At 44.3% G+C, this 16,544-nt stretch overlaps 1 protein-coding gene across 2 annotated transcripts in view; it reads right to left on the reverse strand.

The window, feature by feature from the left end:
• TSC22D1 (TSC22 domain family member 1) overlaps nucleotides 1–16,544 on the reverse strand; it is a 346,738-nt gene that overhangs the window by 21,729 nt on the left and 308,465 nt on the right. For both annotated transcript variants that reach the window (XR_014967722.1, XM_085621820.1), the window contains one exon: nucleotides 278–329. Coding sequence is in view for 1 of the 2 variants with exons in the window: in XM_085621820.1 (XP_085477946.1) it covers nucleotides 278–329 (52 nt within the window). In the remaining variant the exon portion in view is untranslated. The remainder of the gene's footprint in view (nucleotides 1–277; nucleotides 330–16,544) is intronic.

The raw sequence follows: 16,544 nt of genomic DNA on the forward strand, positions 1-16,544 counted from the left end.
ACTGCACCACAGTAACGCAGACAAGGAGGTTAATCGCTTCGTCCCAACTCCCACATACACACTAAATCCGAGAAAATAAACACTTTTGATGTGCATCAATGAAAGCGTATTTTTCAACAATACCTTAATAAGGATAGATGTACAGAGACTGGGATTTAACAAAATAAACTTGCATATCAGACATACCTATTGTCAACCCGTGTTTAGTTAAAACGTGCACAATAAAGACAAACTCCATCTAAGGAACATTAAACATGCAGGTAGAGTGGATACATACCATGGCTTGCTCGATTTTGTTGTCTATCGCTACCACACTGGCACCAGAAGAGCTGTAAGAGCACACAAATAAAACAATTAGCAATGGGGCAATTCAAATTTCGTGTACAAGATGTAATATATGTGATTTCGCGGTGACACACGCACTAGCCACACGACACTGCTCCTCGAAAGAGCAAGATTGTGCTAATGCTGCGAGGGGATTCTAAAGCAGACATAGCACAATGTATATCCCTCAGGGGACCCCAATTGCTTCACGTGAATCTGATGTGTTTAATGAATTCGACTTCTCGTATGCAACAGAAAGCCTGACAAGGGGGGATGGGGTCACTTCACACCGGTGGTAGAATAACCCATCGTCCAGTGCCAAGGACAAAGGGCCGGTTGGGGCAATTCACCTGCAGCAGCATCGCATCACCCAATCACAGTTGCCACATCACCCCTCACCGCGGCGCACAAGTACCTGCTATCGAGGCTCACGGAGGCGCTATCGGTGCCCAACAGCGAGGACAAGAAAGAGATGGAGAAATGCCTTAGCTGATACACGCCCAGATCCATCGCCACTGCGCTAATACATTGGACCTTCATACGGTCCAAAAGCAAAATAAAAATGAAATTAAAAAAAGTGGAAAACCGCCGTGTTGATCTACATCAATCTTGCAGTCTGTTAGCTGCCAGGCGGAAGGAAAACAAGTGACAGTCACTCGAACAGGAGAAACGACGCGCGATGCTAAGGATGCTGATCCTTCTGCTGCGCAAAATAATCTCCCAGGTCAGCTATCTCCTCCCACCGGATCGGGTTGTGAGCACTGCATAATATATGCAGAAGGAGGCAGGGCCATGGAGAACGCATGAGACGCCGTCAGGAGAGCGTGGGCATCGCAAGGAAGACAGCAGGCGCAACCTCTCTTTCCATCAGTACAATCGCTAAAAGGAGACGGGTAGAATCCGCAGCAACATCACGCTGCACAAAAGGATAAGGGCTGCCCCGCACAGACAGGAACAAACCAGCAGAGCTGTGCGGTGAGGGAGTATGTACTCAAATCTCTTCTCTTCCAAATACACTTTCAGAACTAATACCTTCATTATCAGCCCCCTCTAGGAAATTCGTTCATCATTGTACATTTGTAATATTTTATTGTACATTCCTCACCCTTGCTTGCTGTGTTTGATATTGTGTTCTTGCCTTCTATGGTTTTACCCCATCTCTTCTTGTCTCCTGTTTATTTTTGTAAAGTTCTATTTTTTAACATTTCCCCCATGTAACGTAAGGTCCTATTGTACAGCGCTCTGACACTTGTACAGCGCTCTGACACCTTCGGGTAAAGTCCGCGCTATATAAAAATGCATTAAATAAAAATAAATTAAATTAAAATATGCACGGAGCTTGTAGTACCAGCCCCCCTCCCCCCCAAGAAAAAAAAATATACGAGCAGTTTGGTAATAACCTTATAACGCCCCTGCAGGAAAAGAACACATCTTAAAATTCAATAAATACAAGTTGCAACCCGCCGTGCATGTTTTTACTTAATACAGGTTGTGGGTTAAATTCATTACAACAATAAGTAACGACGTTACTCCGTCCTCGGTCTGAACTGCCACTTACATGAACTTTGGTCTTATCCACAATACACGGAAATTCACGCGAAATCCGGGATTGCACCATACAGAAATACCAGGAGCACTAGGAAACTGAATCCGGTTTAACAATACTTCACTGCCATCTACTGGTCAAAACGAAATACCAATGAAATTAGGTACACCAAGCTAGTCAATATGAAAACCCTTTTTGTAAAAAGAGCTATTTATGTTTAACGAATATCATCATCCCGAGGAACTATTACTATTGTGATGGGGAGCACATCCTACAAGATTATATTAGTGACCACCGCATGCAAGTTTACCAGCAGTGATCACCTCGATGCCGCAGACAGGGTTGCCATCATAACATAAAAAAGGCTATCAATTTGTAATGCCTCTCCATGGGTGATACATAAAAGCCATAAATGTAATACCCCTATTACCCAGGAATTCATATGGGTCATATGTCTTCTTGATGCTACATGATTAATCACTCAAATATTGTCTTTAAATATATTTTACAAAGTTATCATTTTTCTCAAAATATCAGCTTGAGTTCTGAAAATACATGCGTTTTAATATTTACTACACATTGTTCAATTTTAGTTCACATTAATTTAATCTAGCAAAACCTTCGAATTTACTAGGCTGGGCTGCACACAGGAAAGCTACTCCCAGGCAGCTGGAGAGCTACAAGTAGGTCACAAGCTACTCGTTTGAAAAGAAGCCTGGATTCGAACTTGGAGTGCTTCTTTATTAAGTTGAAACATTTTTTTCCCCTTTTTTGTTCAGTACGTAACATTACAGGTCAGTGTATGTACACACAAAACGATCAAATATACCTAGAAAAATGTTCCATTCTAAGTGACACTCCTCATGGCAGGGATCCGGCCTGGAGTACCCACAACAGAGGCACAAAGATTTGAACCTTCTGCACACAGTTATCAACAGCCACATACATAATGATATGCAAAAGAACCCACACCTCCAGAACCCTTCACATTCTGAACCATAGAGGCTGAAGTCCCACAGTTTACTCAGCACAATCTACCAAGTCTCTGTACTACAGGAAGACTTGGTAGCCCCTCTTAGCAAACAAACCTAATAGGACCACTGTAGGAGTCCTGTCTCCTCTGCACCCACTTCATTATCGAGGTCACCTACCTCCTGCTTTAAGAATATCAGCAATACATTTCACAAAATGGAACCCACAGGCCTACATTACTCTGCATCACGTATACATACAATGCATGTATCACACTGGATCATAACAAACATGCGCAGGACAAACTTTGGACGTTAGCACTAGGTACCTTTCACATCTACGGTTGGTCTGCTGTGCTGTAGAAATAACCTACAATGTTATTAGGTAACAATACAAGGTATAAATCGGACTGCACATTGGTGAAATGTTCTCAGACAGTGCCACACATCTCATTTTTAGTGAGTAAGCGAAATAATGTGTAATACAGAATAGTGAAGGAAGATAATTTAATGAGACCTCCTTTTTCTGTGCCCCGTTATGCAGTGTACAGACCCATACCAAGGTTGGGCTACTCCAGTCTATATTCAAAAGAGCTGCAGTAGGCATAGCTCACACTAGGCTCCGACCCCTCGTGTTTAAATGATGAGTACAGTCATACTTAAATGTTTAAGCTGTCTCTCCTGACATGGAGTACTATAAAAAACGTTTTTTTTTTACCTACAGCTTCCTTCCTCAGAATGCTTGCTATCTCAGAAAACCTTTTCCCATGATTCACTTCCAATTAAATCCTCATCTGTCTCTCTTCAGTTTCCTTCTTCTTGCCTTCAATCCTTTGCATGCCTTCCATTTCTGAGTATAGCCTCCTCTCATTCTCATGCTTGTCTGCCTTCATTCTCATACTGTAATTCAGCAAACTGCTGACACCTCATTTCATAGATCACAACCTCTCCTCCTTTTAAAACCCTATCCTTGCAACCCAACAATACCTAACCTCCGCACCAACATTTGCCAGATATCACCTAGCCCTCACTAATGATCACTCCTAACTGCTATTCATTTTAATTTACCACATAGTGGAGTAAATGTTATGTTTATTTCCTTAACACATAACTAATCAATAATGATTTGGCAGTAATCTGAATAACTGACAATACCACTAAATTAAGCACTAACCTTGGTTTCTGAAGTAGCATCCTACTTGCCATAAAGTGCTTCAACTCAGTGTCATTGGTAGTAAGCACTATATAAACAATATCGCAATACAATTATAGTCTTAATTGAGGTGGCCTAGCCAGCCAAAGGATTTGTAAATTTTTATTTAGGAGTTTTATAATTGTGCTGAATGAAACCTTTGTTACATCAGTGCCTAGAGACCCTTACGGGTGATTGTTCGCGCTTTACAAATGTGGATTATTATTATCCATTTGTGGTGCCTCTATATCTCTGGAACATCCAGTTGAGCTCATCCAGACGTGTCTGCAAAGCACAACAGAGGTACTGACTTGACCTGCCAGTTCAGTCTGTCAAATCCAAGCCTGCATAGATGGCATACTACCATAGATGACATACTTCACTGCATCCTGCCTGTCATGGATCCCATCAGCCACAGATGCCCTTAGATCCTCTGGGACCACCAGCAAAATCACCCCAGCCATGTCCCAAAGGGCATCAGAATAATGGCGCAACAGGCAGACTGCAATTATGGATGCTTGTGACGGGCTAGCTTTATTAAAAAAAAAAAAAAAAGGAGAAATACGCTTGCCAAAGGCATCACTCTTTATATTCTCTTTCTGGGGGATTGGTCAGAAATGAATCAGGAGTTACCTTGAAGCATGTACAACAAGACTCTAATGGAGCAAGGTGCGTGGTGAGAAAATCTGAGTCATCGGGTGCCAGCCTACATGGCTGTCTACCTACAAACTAACAGGAGGATAAGAACATCATTTCTACCACGTAGCTATCGAAGTATCTGGGAGGGTGTCATTAAATCGAAGCGAGGGCTCAAATTTTGCTTGAATGTGGGGACAATTATTGTCTTAAAGACGAGAACCCTCACTCACCCAGAGGTGACATGCTTCATCATCGGGTCCCCTCTTACACACTGCAACCGCAAGGTACACAGTGTGGGCTACAACTCTCCCGTAGGAGAGGAGCAAGAGGTGTTTTAAACATCCAATGGTGGTCAGAGTGAGGGGCAGAGTGCGAAAAAAACTATTTAAACGTGTGGGTTAAAACTATCTCATGTGAGGACAAAAACTTTAGGACCTCCAACAAAGTGACCCTAGACATCTTCTGGCAGCTTGGGCATCACCTCCTTAGCTGTGTCCATGAATGCATGGATGGATGTAACGCCCCAACAGGGACGTGGCATTAGTTGACTTCAAAGCCATGCTGGCAGATGAAAACACCTTTAGAGCAAACTGTTTCAGCTTCTTGGAATCTCTATCCCCCGGAGTTGAGAGAAAGCAACTTGCCGATTGCTTAGAGGAACAAGAAGCTTGAACCACCAATCTTTCAGGAGAAGGGTGAGACGATAAAAATGATGGGTCGCCAAGCGCAACCTTATAATACCTTGCCACCGCTCTGGATACAGCATGGGCAGACAATGGTTTCCTCCAAACCCCCAAAATTGGATCTGTCAACGCTTCGTTGAACGGAAGTAAAGGTTCCACCGCTTATGTAGGGGAGTGCAGTACCTTAGTTAGAATGTTAGACTTGACCTCCACAGTGGGCAACTGTAAATTCGGAAGGTCAGCCACCTTCCTTATGAATGAATGGTATAAGGCCACTTCCTGGGAAGGAAGAGCTTTGGGAGAAGGGCGCTCCACTCTGGTGGTGTGTCCAGCCCACTGGCTTCTTGAAGCCCTTCAAAGTCATCCATAGGATCCAGTATCTCTCCGTCATCAGCTTGCTCCTGCTGCTCCTGGAATTCCTCCTCTTCCAGAAGCCTCGGAGCCTCCCTCCTCGATCACATCTGCGGAATTGGCATCGGTGGTGCCAGACACGGCACCAGTGACCTCGGTGCCTGCATCGATGGAGGCCCATCAGGAGCGGCACCACATGAAGTCGAGATGGCGGCTCCGGAGAATAGTCCATCCTTTCCCCCTGGGACAGGATCGGCGTGGATAGCCTCGGCATCAGGAGAGGCCAAGAAGGAGTCATCGGTAAGAATGATGCCTGGGCATAATGTTGGGGAACACCCATAGGCAAGCAGTCCCACTGGGCACAAGGCGCACCGGATGGGTTAACCGCCCTGGCAAACATGACATACATTGCATTCAGAAAATGCGATGGATCTGGAGCCAGGAAAGGCGGGTATGGATCTGGAACCACCTGATCTGCAAAAGGCAGGTTCTGGATGCGGTGCCAGAGACACCGTATCCGGGATCATAGAGGCTGGAGGTGAAGTAGATGCTTCCCCGAGTGCCAGAGAGTTCCTTGGTGCCGGAGAATGAACCGGAGTCACCTGCAGTGAATGAGAAGGTGAGATGTCATCCTGCCTATGACGCCATAGGACCGCGGGCACAGACTTTGGCAACTTGTCCTTCTAAGAGCGATGCTTGGACCCATGACGCTGCTTCTTCATGTGATTTTTAGACGACCGAGGTGTGCGGAGTCAGCGACTTTGACCTCGACTTAGTCCTTTTACAACCTCTCTTCTCCTTCCTCTCCTGAGCCATAAACAACTTCGCTTCCTTCTCTGAGGGCCTTTGGATTCATCCGACAACGTAAAGAGCATCCTCGACGTCTTGGTCAGACAACAGGCACCAAAGGCAATCTTCGTTGGGGTCCGTGACAGACATATGGCCCCCACATTCCCTACAGGTTTTAAAACAAGTTTCCTCTGAGTAGCCATTTCACAGAAACAGTTTACATACAACTGTAACAATGTACACTACAAAGAAATGAAGTCATAGAAAAACCGTTACGCGTCAATGGCGCAGAAAAAAGGAACTGACAGCACGCCGACGAGGTCTTCTTATGGCTCCGATTAGGTCACTGCGAGTCGCATGCAGAGCCGTTTGATTGGGACGTCCTCGTTGACGTGGGAGAGCTATGAAAAAGTTTCAGTTGAATGCTGCGCAAGGGATAATTAAAACGGTGAGGAATCCACAGGCAGATGTATCCACCAGAAATTATTTTACACCCAGTTTCTCGGTCTTGGACGCTACGGGTCGCGCTCTGAATGTCATGCTTCAGGTCCTCTCATTCTTCTTGTGGTATGTCTACACCTACTGGTCTCTCCCACTGTTGCATTTATATACAACACCAGGCTCTTGAAAGATTTATAACGCGTAAAGAGTTTTAAAAGGTTGTTAGCTCTCTGATGCCTAATCAATTTTGAGGGGTTAATACCCAGCTTTATTGCTGAAAATACTTATAGCTACCCTCCTCTACAATCCCAAACCCCCTTGTACACTGTATGAATGGTTTAATTTTCTGATTATTTAACATGTCCCCTAGCATTATGCAGTCCCTTCTCTACTAATTAGCAAATTGTTTCTCTTCCAAGGCTGACAAAAAAAATCTAGGTCACCGTGCAGTAGAGTGAACAGAGAAGGTAAAGTGGTGAGACTATTCCTTTTAGTTCGTGTACGACATCTCCATACTGAATCACAACCAACACATCCCACAGGTAGTCTTTCTAGCTTTAGCAGCCACAGGATTCCTCTCAGTGGTCTCCCCAAGATTCTCTATTCTATATAAGCTCAATGCTTCTCCGATTCACACATGGACCACTTACTTGAAAGAACCCCGTAATTATGCAGCCATGTAGTACTTCTCTATTTTTATATAAGGCGTTTTATACAGCGTAGGCAAGACCTAAGGGTATCAGAGCTTTATACATACATTGTCCAATGCAATGCTAGAAAACATTACAAAATAAATCTTGTTGAAAAATGAGTCCTGTCGAGGAACAAAATGTACAGCTCAAGGGACAGGTTCCAGATGAGATACAGTTTATGTGCGTGGATAAAGTTGGTATCAGATAACATTGGTAACATCACATGTGGAGGAACAAACAATATATAACTCAGGAAAGAGATTCCAGATGTTATTAGATTGTGTGCTAAGCATCAGAGCCAGAAAGGTTAAGGTGAAGATTTAAGAGAAGATCTTTTATTTGTCTTTTGAAGCTCATGGAGGGATTCGTTCCTAATGTAAACTGGGATGGAGTTCCAGATTTTGGGGGCATTTCCTGAGAAAGTGTGCGCAAGGGCTTTTTGTTTTAATATTTTTTGGGGGGATGGGAAGCAGAGAGTTAGTGCTCCTTAGATCGCTCACCTGCTTTTTTGAGTTTTTATGCAAGGTAGAATGGTTTCCCGGTGTGAAGGACTTTGCAAGTGAGGCAAGCAGTTTTGAAGCAGCAACGGGGTTCAATTGGGGGCCATTTTAGATTTTTTAAGGAGGGTGAGATGTGATTGTGTCTTTTGACTCCAGTGTGTGGCTCGAAGGGTAAGTGCGACTTTGCCGGGCCAGTGAGTGTTTGTGTTTCCTTAGTCCAGACTTGACAGAAGCACAGCTTGTGTGATGGTTTTCCTTGAGGAGGAGGAAGGGCTTGATTTTGTGAAGGAGCTAAGGTGGTAGAATGCACTCTTCACTGTAATTTTTATGTGTGGACTTATGCTCAGGATGGGGTCCAGGGAGATCCTCAGGGATTTCAGTCCGCTACAGACAGTTTGCAGTTAAAAACGTCAATCGATTTTAGCCACTCTTTGACCTGGGTGGACCGTCCATTGATGGATGTGGGTAGGATTTCCATCTTATCTTGGCTGAGTTTCAGGTGGTTGTGTGATTACTAGTTTTGGACTTTGAAAGTGGAATTTAGCGTTGTAAGTCCTCAAGTGAGGATATTTCTAAGTAGAGCTGGGTGTCATCTGCATAAAAGTGGTAAGGGATGACTGCTTGTTTGAATATGGTGGTGAGGGGCTCCAGGTAGATACTGAAGAGTGTAGGTGAGAGCGCTGAGCTATGGGGACATCCTTTGTTATGGAGGAAGTATCTGAGGTCGTATTGTTTATTCTTATTTGTTGGAAGCGGTAATGTAGATATGAGGTGAACCATTTCAGAAACAAGCCAGCGGCTCCAATCCGAATCTGGAGGGCTTCTAAAAGCAGCTTATGGTCAACTGTGTCAAAGGCTACTGTTAGGTCTAGGAGCATGAGCAGGCAGCATCCATCAGTATACAGAGATCTGCCACATTCAGTATAGCTGTTTCTGCGCTGCGCATCTTTTCCTCAAGCCAGACTGGAGAGAGTCAAGAAGATTGTTAGCTTCGATGTGTTGGATGAGTTGGGAGAGAGAACACATTTCTCATGATTTTCTGCCAAGAAGGGAAGGTTGAAGATGGGCCTGAAGTTGCTGAGGTTATCGGGGCCAGCGCTAGCTAGATAGATATATATCTTTTTTTTTTTTTTTTTTTACAGGGGTGTGATTTGACCTCGTTTGAGACAATTTGGCATAACCCCACTGCTGAGGCAGCTTTTTTTTAAATCTCAGTCAAGAGAGGGATTATGGTGTGGTTGAGACTTTGCCAGGGAGGCCAGAAGAAGGTCTGGAAGGTGGGACAAGGGCTTTGATTTAGAAATCATCTTAGAGAAGTCCTCCTCCATGAGTGAAGTGAACTTCTTCCAGCTCCTAGGAGTTTTGGGGGATCCTGGGAATTGATTGCAACCTGAGGGCTCGGTGTAGTGGACACAACTTGGGAGTTTGAGGAGAACGAAGGGAAGTGTCTCTGTTACGGGAGAGATTTCAGTGGATGGCCGGGAGTGGAGGTCTAGGAATAGCTTAATCTTTGTGATTTTCTCATCAAAGAAATTCACAAATTTCTCACAATGTTCTCTGACAGGAGAATTCTTGGTTGCTGGTTAAGAGGTTTGTTGTTTAATGATGTTGAAAAGTTCTTTGGGGTAATTTTTTGCTTTGTCGAGCGCTCTGCTGAAGAATGTGGCTTTTTCCTTCATGATGTGGTTTTTGTATTTTCTGCTTTTCATTCTGAGCTGTAGAAAATTAGTTATGGACGGTTTATTTCCCTAGAGTCTTTCTGCAGCTCCATGTTTCCTTCTTTCAGAGTTGAGGATTTTGTTAAACCGGGATATTGAGGGAGTATTTCACATTTTTTTTAGCTTCATAGGAGCGATTTTGTCAAGGATGGCAGTCATCATGGAGTTGTAGTGAGTAGCAAGTTCATCTGTTGAGAGGTTTTCTGGGGGGGGGGGGGGGGGAGGGGGGGGGAATGGGAGTACTGACATTCTTTCTTCGAGGTCAACTATGGGATTTTCTGAATACGAATTGGAGGTATTTTCGCTTGATTGATTTGGAATAGAATGATGTGATGGTCTGACCAGTCCACTGAAAGGGTGTTAGCAGTGTTCACTGTATCGCTGTGGGCTATGATGGCATCAAGGGTGGTGGCTCTGTTATTAGTTTGGTCATTGCGGCGCAGTGCTGGGTAAGGTCTTTGCTGAGTAAAAGGTCATTTAAGGACTGAGGTTGTTAGTCTTTCATTATTCCATTGTAAATTGAAGTCACCTAGGATTAAGTTGTTGTCCCTGTTTAGTGAGCAATGCATAATTTGGTCCGTTAGGTGTTCGCTGAAGGAGAGCATGTTGACTGGAGGGTGGAATGGAGGTGACATTTCAAAGTTTTATCGGACTTTAAGGTTAGGTTCGTTCTGAGATATTCAAAAGTGGGGTAGGTGAAGGAGTCTGTTTCTGCTATGAGAAAGCTATTCTTGTGGATGATGGCTATGCCACCACAATGGCGGTTCTCCCAGTCTTTCCCGATGATGGAGAAACCGGGAGGGACTAGTAGGTCAAGGATCACACCAGTGGAGCCGTTTAGCCCCGTTTCAGTGATGAAAGTAATGTCAATGTTGTGGTTCAGGATGGCTTCAGCCAGTTCCGTTGCATGTTTGGTTGTGGATCTGCAGTTCATAAGCATAAGTTCATAAACATGCAGTTAATATTTCTGCTGCTGTTTAGCTTCTTAGCTGGGGATCCAGGGGGATATTAATATGGTGTTGGTGGTCTGTGCCATCAACCTAAATCGTATATCTTTTGACTTTTTTGACAGTTCCCCTGAAGAAGGGATTTGTATATCCCGAAATGCATTGGGAATGGAACAATCTTGTGAGAGTTAAGCTCTGTAAAATTTGAAGTATCACAAGAACATATATTATGAATTTTTTGAAAATTGTTGATTTTGAAATTCATACATTATATTCATACATTATGCAAGATAAGTATGTGAGCAATGATGAAACTTCATGCATGCATTGTTTATAATAAACAAAAGTAAGAAGTAATGATATTTTTGTTATAATTGTTGTGAAAATTGCGATTTAAGGTGTGAACCTAATTGTATTCAGTAATATAAAAGCCACTGCAAGCAGTGCGGAAGGGGGACAAGTGCATTTTCACTTGTAATTATTTACAGTGTTGGTGGTCTAGCAATTCTTGGAGGGTTTACATCTCTCCTGATTCCCATGATCACCTGGATCTTGGAGGTGGGGTTGTCCCGCGTTGGCGCCAGGTTTTGGCTAAGTTTGGGTGATTTGGATACCCATCATTTCAGTCAAAAATTAACCTTGAAGCCCGATACCTCACCAAAGCACTTGTGAGTGTGTTTGACAGCAGTAATTTAAATATTGGGTTTCGTCAGGATGCGAAGGATGTCATTAGCAAATAAATGCATCTTATGTGCCAAACCTCCAAAGTGCATGCATCCCATCTCCAGGGTCTGTTTGCGAAGGGGTGCTAGGGTTTGACAGACAGTACCAATAGCAATGGTGAAAGTAAGCACCGCACCCCTGACAAATACCGCTTGTGAGGTTAAAACTATCAGATCCGTCTCAGTTGACTAAGGCTCGTGCCCACAGGCCACATACCCTTAACAGATTCATATATGCAAATGGGGCCTTTCCGATCTTCCCCAGGACCTGTTTTAAGAATGCCCACAGAATGAGGTTGACGCCTTTTCCACATTGATCGACAGTATGAGCACCAGCAATGATAGTCTGTCTGATTGTTTTTAAGTGTAGGATGCAGCAATTATTATCAAACACCTACCTATTTTAGATAAACCCAGAATGATTTGGGTCCACCAGGAAGAGCATAGATATCGCCAATCTGTCTAATACTTTCATGTAAATATTGAAGTTGCAGTTAAGCAGCTGTATAGGTCTGCAAGAAGAGCATTGTTTCTTGGGTTTCCCCACCTTCTGTATTAGAGTTGCACCCGCCTTCCCCCCTTGTATCTGTGACTACCAGACACTAGTAATGAGCTTCAAGAGGGCTGCTAACTGGAGAGACGATATCAAGCAAAATCTAAAAAGCATGTATGAACCTGTCTGGGCCCATATTGTATTAGCAGGGAGACTTTTGATAACGGATTCCATTTCATCTGTCAATATTGCCTTTTCCCGGTCGAGTTCATTGAGTGTGAAAAGGTGAATAGACTTAAGGAAGTCTGAGATTTTCTGACTATTTGGGCACCGATTGGTACACAGATCTGTGCACAATGTATGAAAGGCATCTCTGATGTTTTTTCAGTTCCATGTATAGAACCATTCTATACATGCAGGTTTTTCTGAAATTCGAGGATATTTAATATCGCAGTATCATTCTATGACCATTCAGTCAATAATAAATGCTGACTCCTCAAGCTTCTAATCTCCCTCAAAGACGATATGGTTTTCTTATTCTTGTATTTATTTTTCCCCCCTCAATTTCATCTCTAATGTGGTCTTTGTGAGGGACCAATTGTGTGCTCTTGGGATATTTATTTTCCCTAAATCACCACCTTAAAGGCATCCCACAGAACTAAGGGTGGGACTGTTTCTCTCTGATTGATTTAAAAATACTGAATGGGATCCTTCATTTTATTTTATTTATTTATTTATTTGTAGGTTTATATAGCGCTAGAATCGACTCCAACTGGAGTATCTCTGCGCTTTATGGAGCCGGTAAAACAGAGGAATAAAGGAGCTAGATCTCATTTCTGAACAACACCGTTTTCAGGAGTTTTCTGAAAGTGAGATGTTCTTTACACTGTCTCAGATAAAGGGGAAGTCTATTCCACAGGGTGGGGCCTAAGATTGATAGTGCTTTACTACCGTGTCTAGATTTTTTTGCACGGGGAGTCACCAAAAGAAGATAGTTACTGGATCTAAGTGAACGAATAGGGACATAAGGAACAAATTTGTTCTGAAGATAAATAGGCCCTTGTCCATTTAAGCATTTATGAATCAAGCAGCATATCTTGAACTTAGATCTCTGGCGAAAAGAAAGCCAGTGCAATTTCTCCAGAAGAGGTTTGGACGCCGTTCTCGGAGGAGCATTAAGGACAAGACGAGCCGCAGTGTTTTGAATGACCTGAAGCTTGGCCAGCACGTGTTCGTTGGCAGAAAGCAACAGGCCATTACAATAGTCAATACGACTCAGAACCAGTGTTTGAACCAGAGTTCTCCTAAAAGAGTCCGGTAGTAAAGGAAAAACTCTGCGTAGCAGGCCAATAGTATGGAAACAAATTCCAACAGTGTGGTTGACATGCTGTCCAAATAACAGGTCTTGATCCAGACGAATCCCTAAACTCTTCACAACCCGTTTGGGTTCCGGAGCTATTCCCAAATCGGGAGGCCACCAATCAGGGGTCCACAATAGTTTGGCTTCTCCAAACAGCATTAGCTCTGTCTTGCTGACATTACACTGAAGGAAGTTGGAAGACATCCAATGAGCCACCGCCTTCATGCCCGCAGAAAAGGAGTTTTTAATTTCGGTGGACATGGTCTTAAAAGGGAAGAGGAGCTGAGTATCATCAGCATATGATACTGGGATGAATCCATAACTGCGCATCACTCTTGCCAGGGGTGCCACATAGATGTTAAATAAGGTAGGGCTTAAACAAGAGCCCTGTGGCACCCCTTTAGATATCTCCACCTCCGCTGATCGGTACGTGTCCATGATAACTCTGGGAACGCCCAGATAGGAAGCTCTTTAGCCAATCAATGGCTTTATCCTCAATGCCAGCGTTCGACAACCGGTCAATAAGAATGGTATGTGACACGGTGTCGAACGCTGCTGAAAGATCTAAAAGAACTAGGATTACTGAGAAGCCCTTGTCCTGATACATATGTAAGTCATCCATAACAGACAGCAGGGTAGACTCCGTGCTGTGTTTCGGCCTGAACCCTGACTGTGAGTAGTCCAGGCCGCCAAAAAGTTCAATGTGATAGGACAGATGACAGTTAACATATTTTTCGATCAGTTTCCCTAAGAATGGTAATAGGGAGATGGGCCTGAGATTTTTGATTTCATACTGTATCTTTGAGAAACGTTGGGTCGAATTGCTAAGTGGTGTTGGGGAAATGCTGCTTCCCCCAGCGAAGCCTCATATGATGGACACATGGCCCGATATAGTAATGAGGTCAATTCTAAGCATTTGAGTAATTAACATGCTTGTTCTCCAGGCCAGGTCATTTCTAGAGTAGGACCTCTGAGGCGGAAGCCGGAGGTGTTATTCGCTCGCTTTTTAAAACGGTTTAAATTTTTGTGTTGTAACTTATTTTAACTTGGATCTCACCTTGAGCTCTTCTCTGGGCTAATCGCCAAGCAGGCACCCCACAATCAGCGGATCTAGCGCTGCTTTGTGGGATAGTTGTTTCACGGCCGCCATCGCTGCACACGCGAGGCCACGCCCACCTGACAGGCCACGCCCACCCCCGCCTATAAAAAGCGCTGACTGATAGCGCGCCTATTGGAAACCAAACATCTGAGGCGGAAGCCGACAGGCCACGCCCACCTCCCCTTTCCCTAAATGTGCTTCCCACGCAAGCGCAGCGGGAGCGCAGTCTGCGCGCCGAAGGCGCGCCTAAGGCAAGCCCGTCTTCGCCCGTCCTCGCCAAGTCATCGCCTCTCGCCAGTCCCCCTGGCCTTTCTCCATCAGCACCCCTTCATTACGACAGGGAACAACTACTTGCCGGGAATCCTGGACGGTCCTGCGCAAACATTACAGGTACGCTTGGTCTCACCTGCCTTCAATGTCAAACTTGTGACTTTACTACGGCCAACCCCCACACTATTCGACAACTACTAGAGCCTGCCGATACTACCCCCATCACGATTCTCCATCTTAACGTCAGGTCACTATCCAAACACCACCTTGAGGTCAATACCCTCATACAGAGCGAAAACCCTGACGTCCTCTTCCTCTGTGAAACCTGGTTATGGGATGGCACCTCTGCCATACCTAACCTTACGCTACCAGATGACTTCCTTATGTCGACCATTAATAGGGATGGAAGAGGAGGAGGTATCGCCATAATTTATAAGAAACAGTTTTCATGTTCATTCGCCAAGGAAGAACTGCCCGACTGTGAAAGTGCATATTTTAAAATCATAATAAACCCCAACTTCACTGTGTCGGGCCTCTACATCTATCGCCCCCCTGGCCCTGCTTCAAAATTCATTGAGGCTCTACTCGAGACAGCAAACTCTCTAGTAACAAAAAACTCTAACTTTACCATCCTAGGAGATCTCAACCTTCACTTTGACCTGCTAAATGACGCCACGATCAAAAATCTTCTCGCTGATCTCTCTGCCTTGCAACTTAATTCCCTCATTCTAGCTCCAACGCATCTAGCTGGTCATATTCTAGACCCAGTATTCACAAACATTGAAGAACTTAAAGCAGAGACACCCTTACCAATGGGATGGACAGACCATCACCTTATTAAACTGTCCATGCTAGTCAACAAAATTAGGCACAAAACTGCACCAACTCGTCGTCTAAAAAGACCATGGCATAAACTTTCAATCAGCGATCTTCACACCACCCTTGGGGATTTCCACCATGACACCAATTCTGATATCAACGCAACCTATGGCGCGTTACATGACTGGATCACCGGAGGACTGGACTCCCTCATCCCAGCAAAATGGACGAAAGGACGCAACTCACCGTCCAACCCATGGTATAATGATACCCTCAAAACCATGCGCAAAGACTGTAAAAAAGCTGAGCGCTTATGGAGAAGGGAATATAACAACAAAGAAAAAACCAACTATCTACTAAAACTAAAAACGTACCATAAAGCCATCCGCGCTGCGCGAACTGCCTTCTATGCAGACAAAATCGAATCCAGCCCCACCCCTGCCAAAGAAGTCTTTAAACTTGTTCAAGAACTTCAGAGCGGCAAATCCCCCCTACCTAGTATCTCCTCCGCACAACAATGCGAAGATCTTGCTATGTTCTTTGTCGACAAGGTACAGAAAATCTAGACTTCTTTTCCTCAGCGCTCCCACAGCCCTTCCAAAAACCCTACTCCTTCCCCCAACCATACTATCCTGACTCACATCCCGAAAATTTCCATTGATAATCTTACCAAACTATGCCGGAAAGTTAAATCTGGTTCGCCGGCAGACCCCATGCGCCCGGCCCAATTTTTAGAGTCACTCAACTTTTTTCTACCTTCACTTACCTCTATTCTGAACCTCTCCTTCACATCAGCAAGTGTACCATCTGCCTGGAAGCAAGCGTGGGTTTCACCCATTATCAAGAAACCCACCTTAGATTCATCTAAACCGGAGAATTTTCGGCCAATCTCCCTGCTCCCATGGCTGTCCAAACTTGCTGAAGCACATGTGAACAGTGCTCTATGCCAGCACTTGGTCCAAAACATCATCCTGGACCCATCTCAAAA

The sequence above is a fragment of the Triturus cristatus genome, chromosome 8 (assembly GCF_964204655.1).
Source record: "Triturus cristatus chromosome 8, aTriCri1.1, whole genome shotgun sequence".
Classification (NCBI taxonomy): Eukaryota; Metazoa; Chordata; class Amphibia; order Caudata; family Salamandridae; genus Triturus; species Triturus cristatus.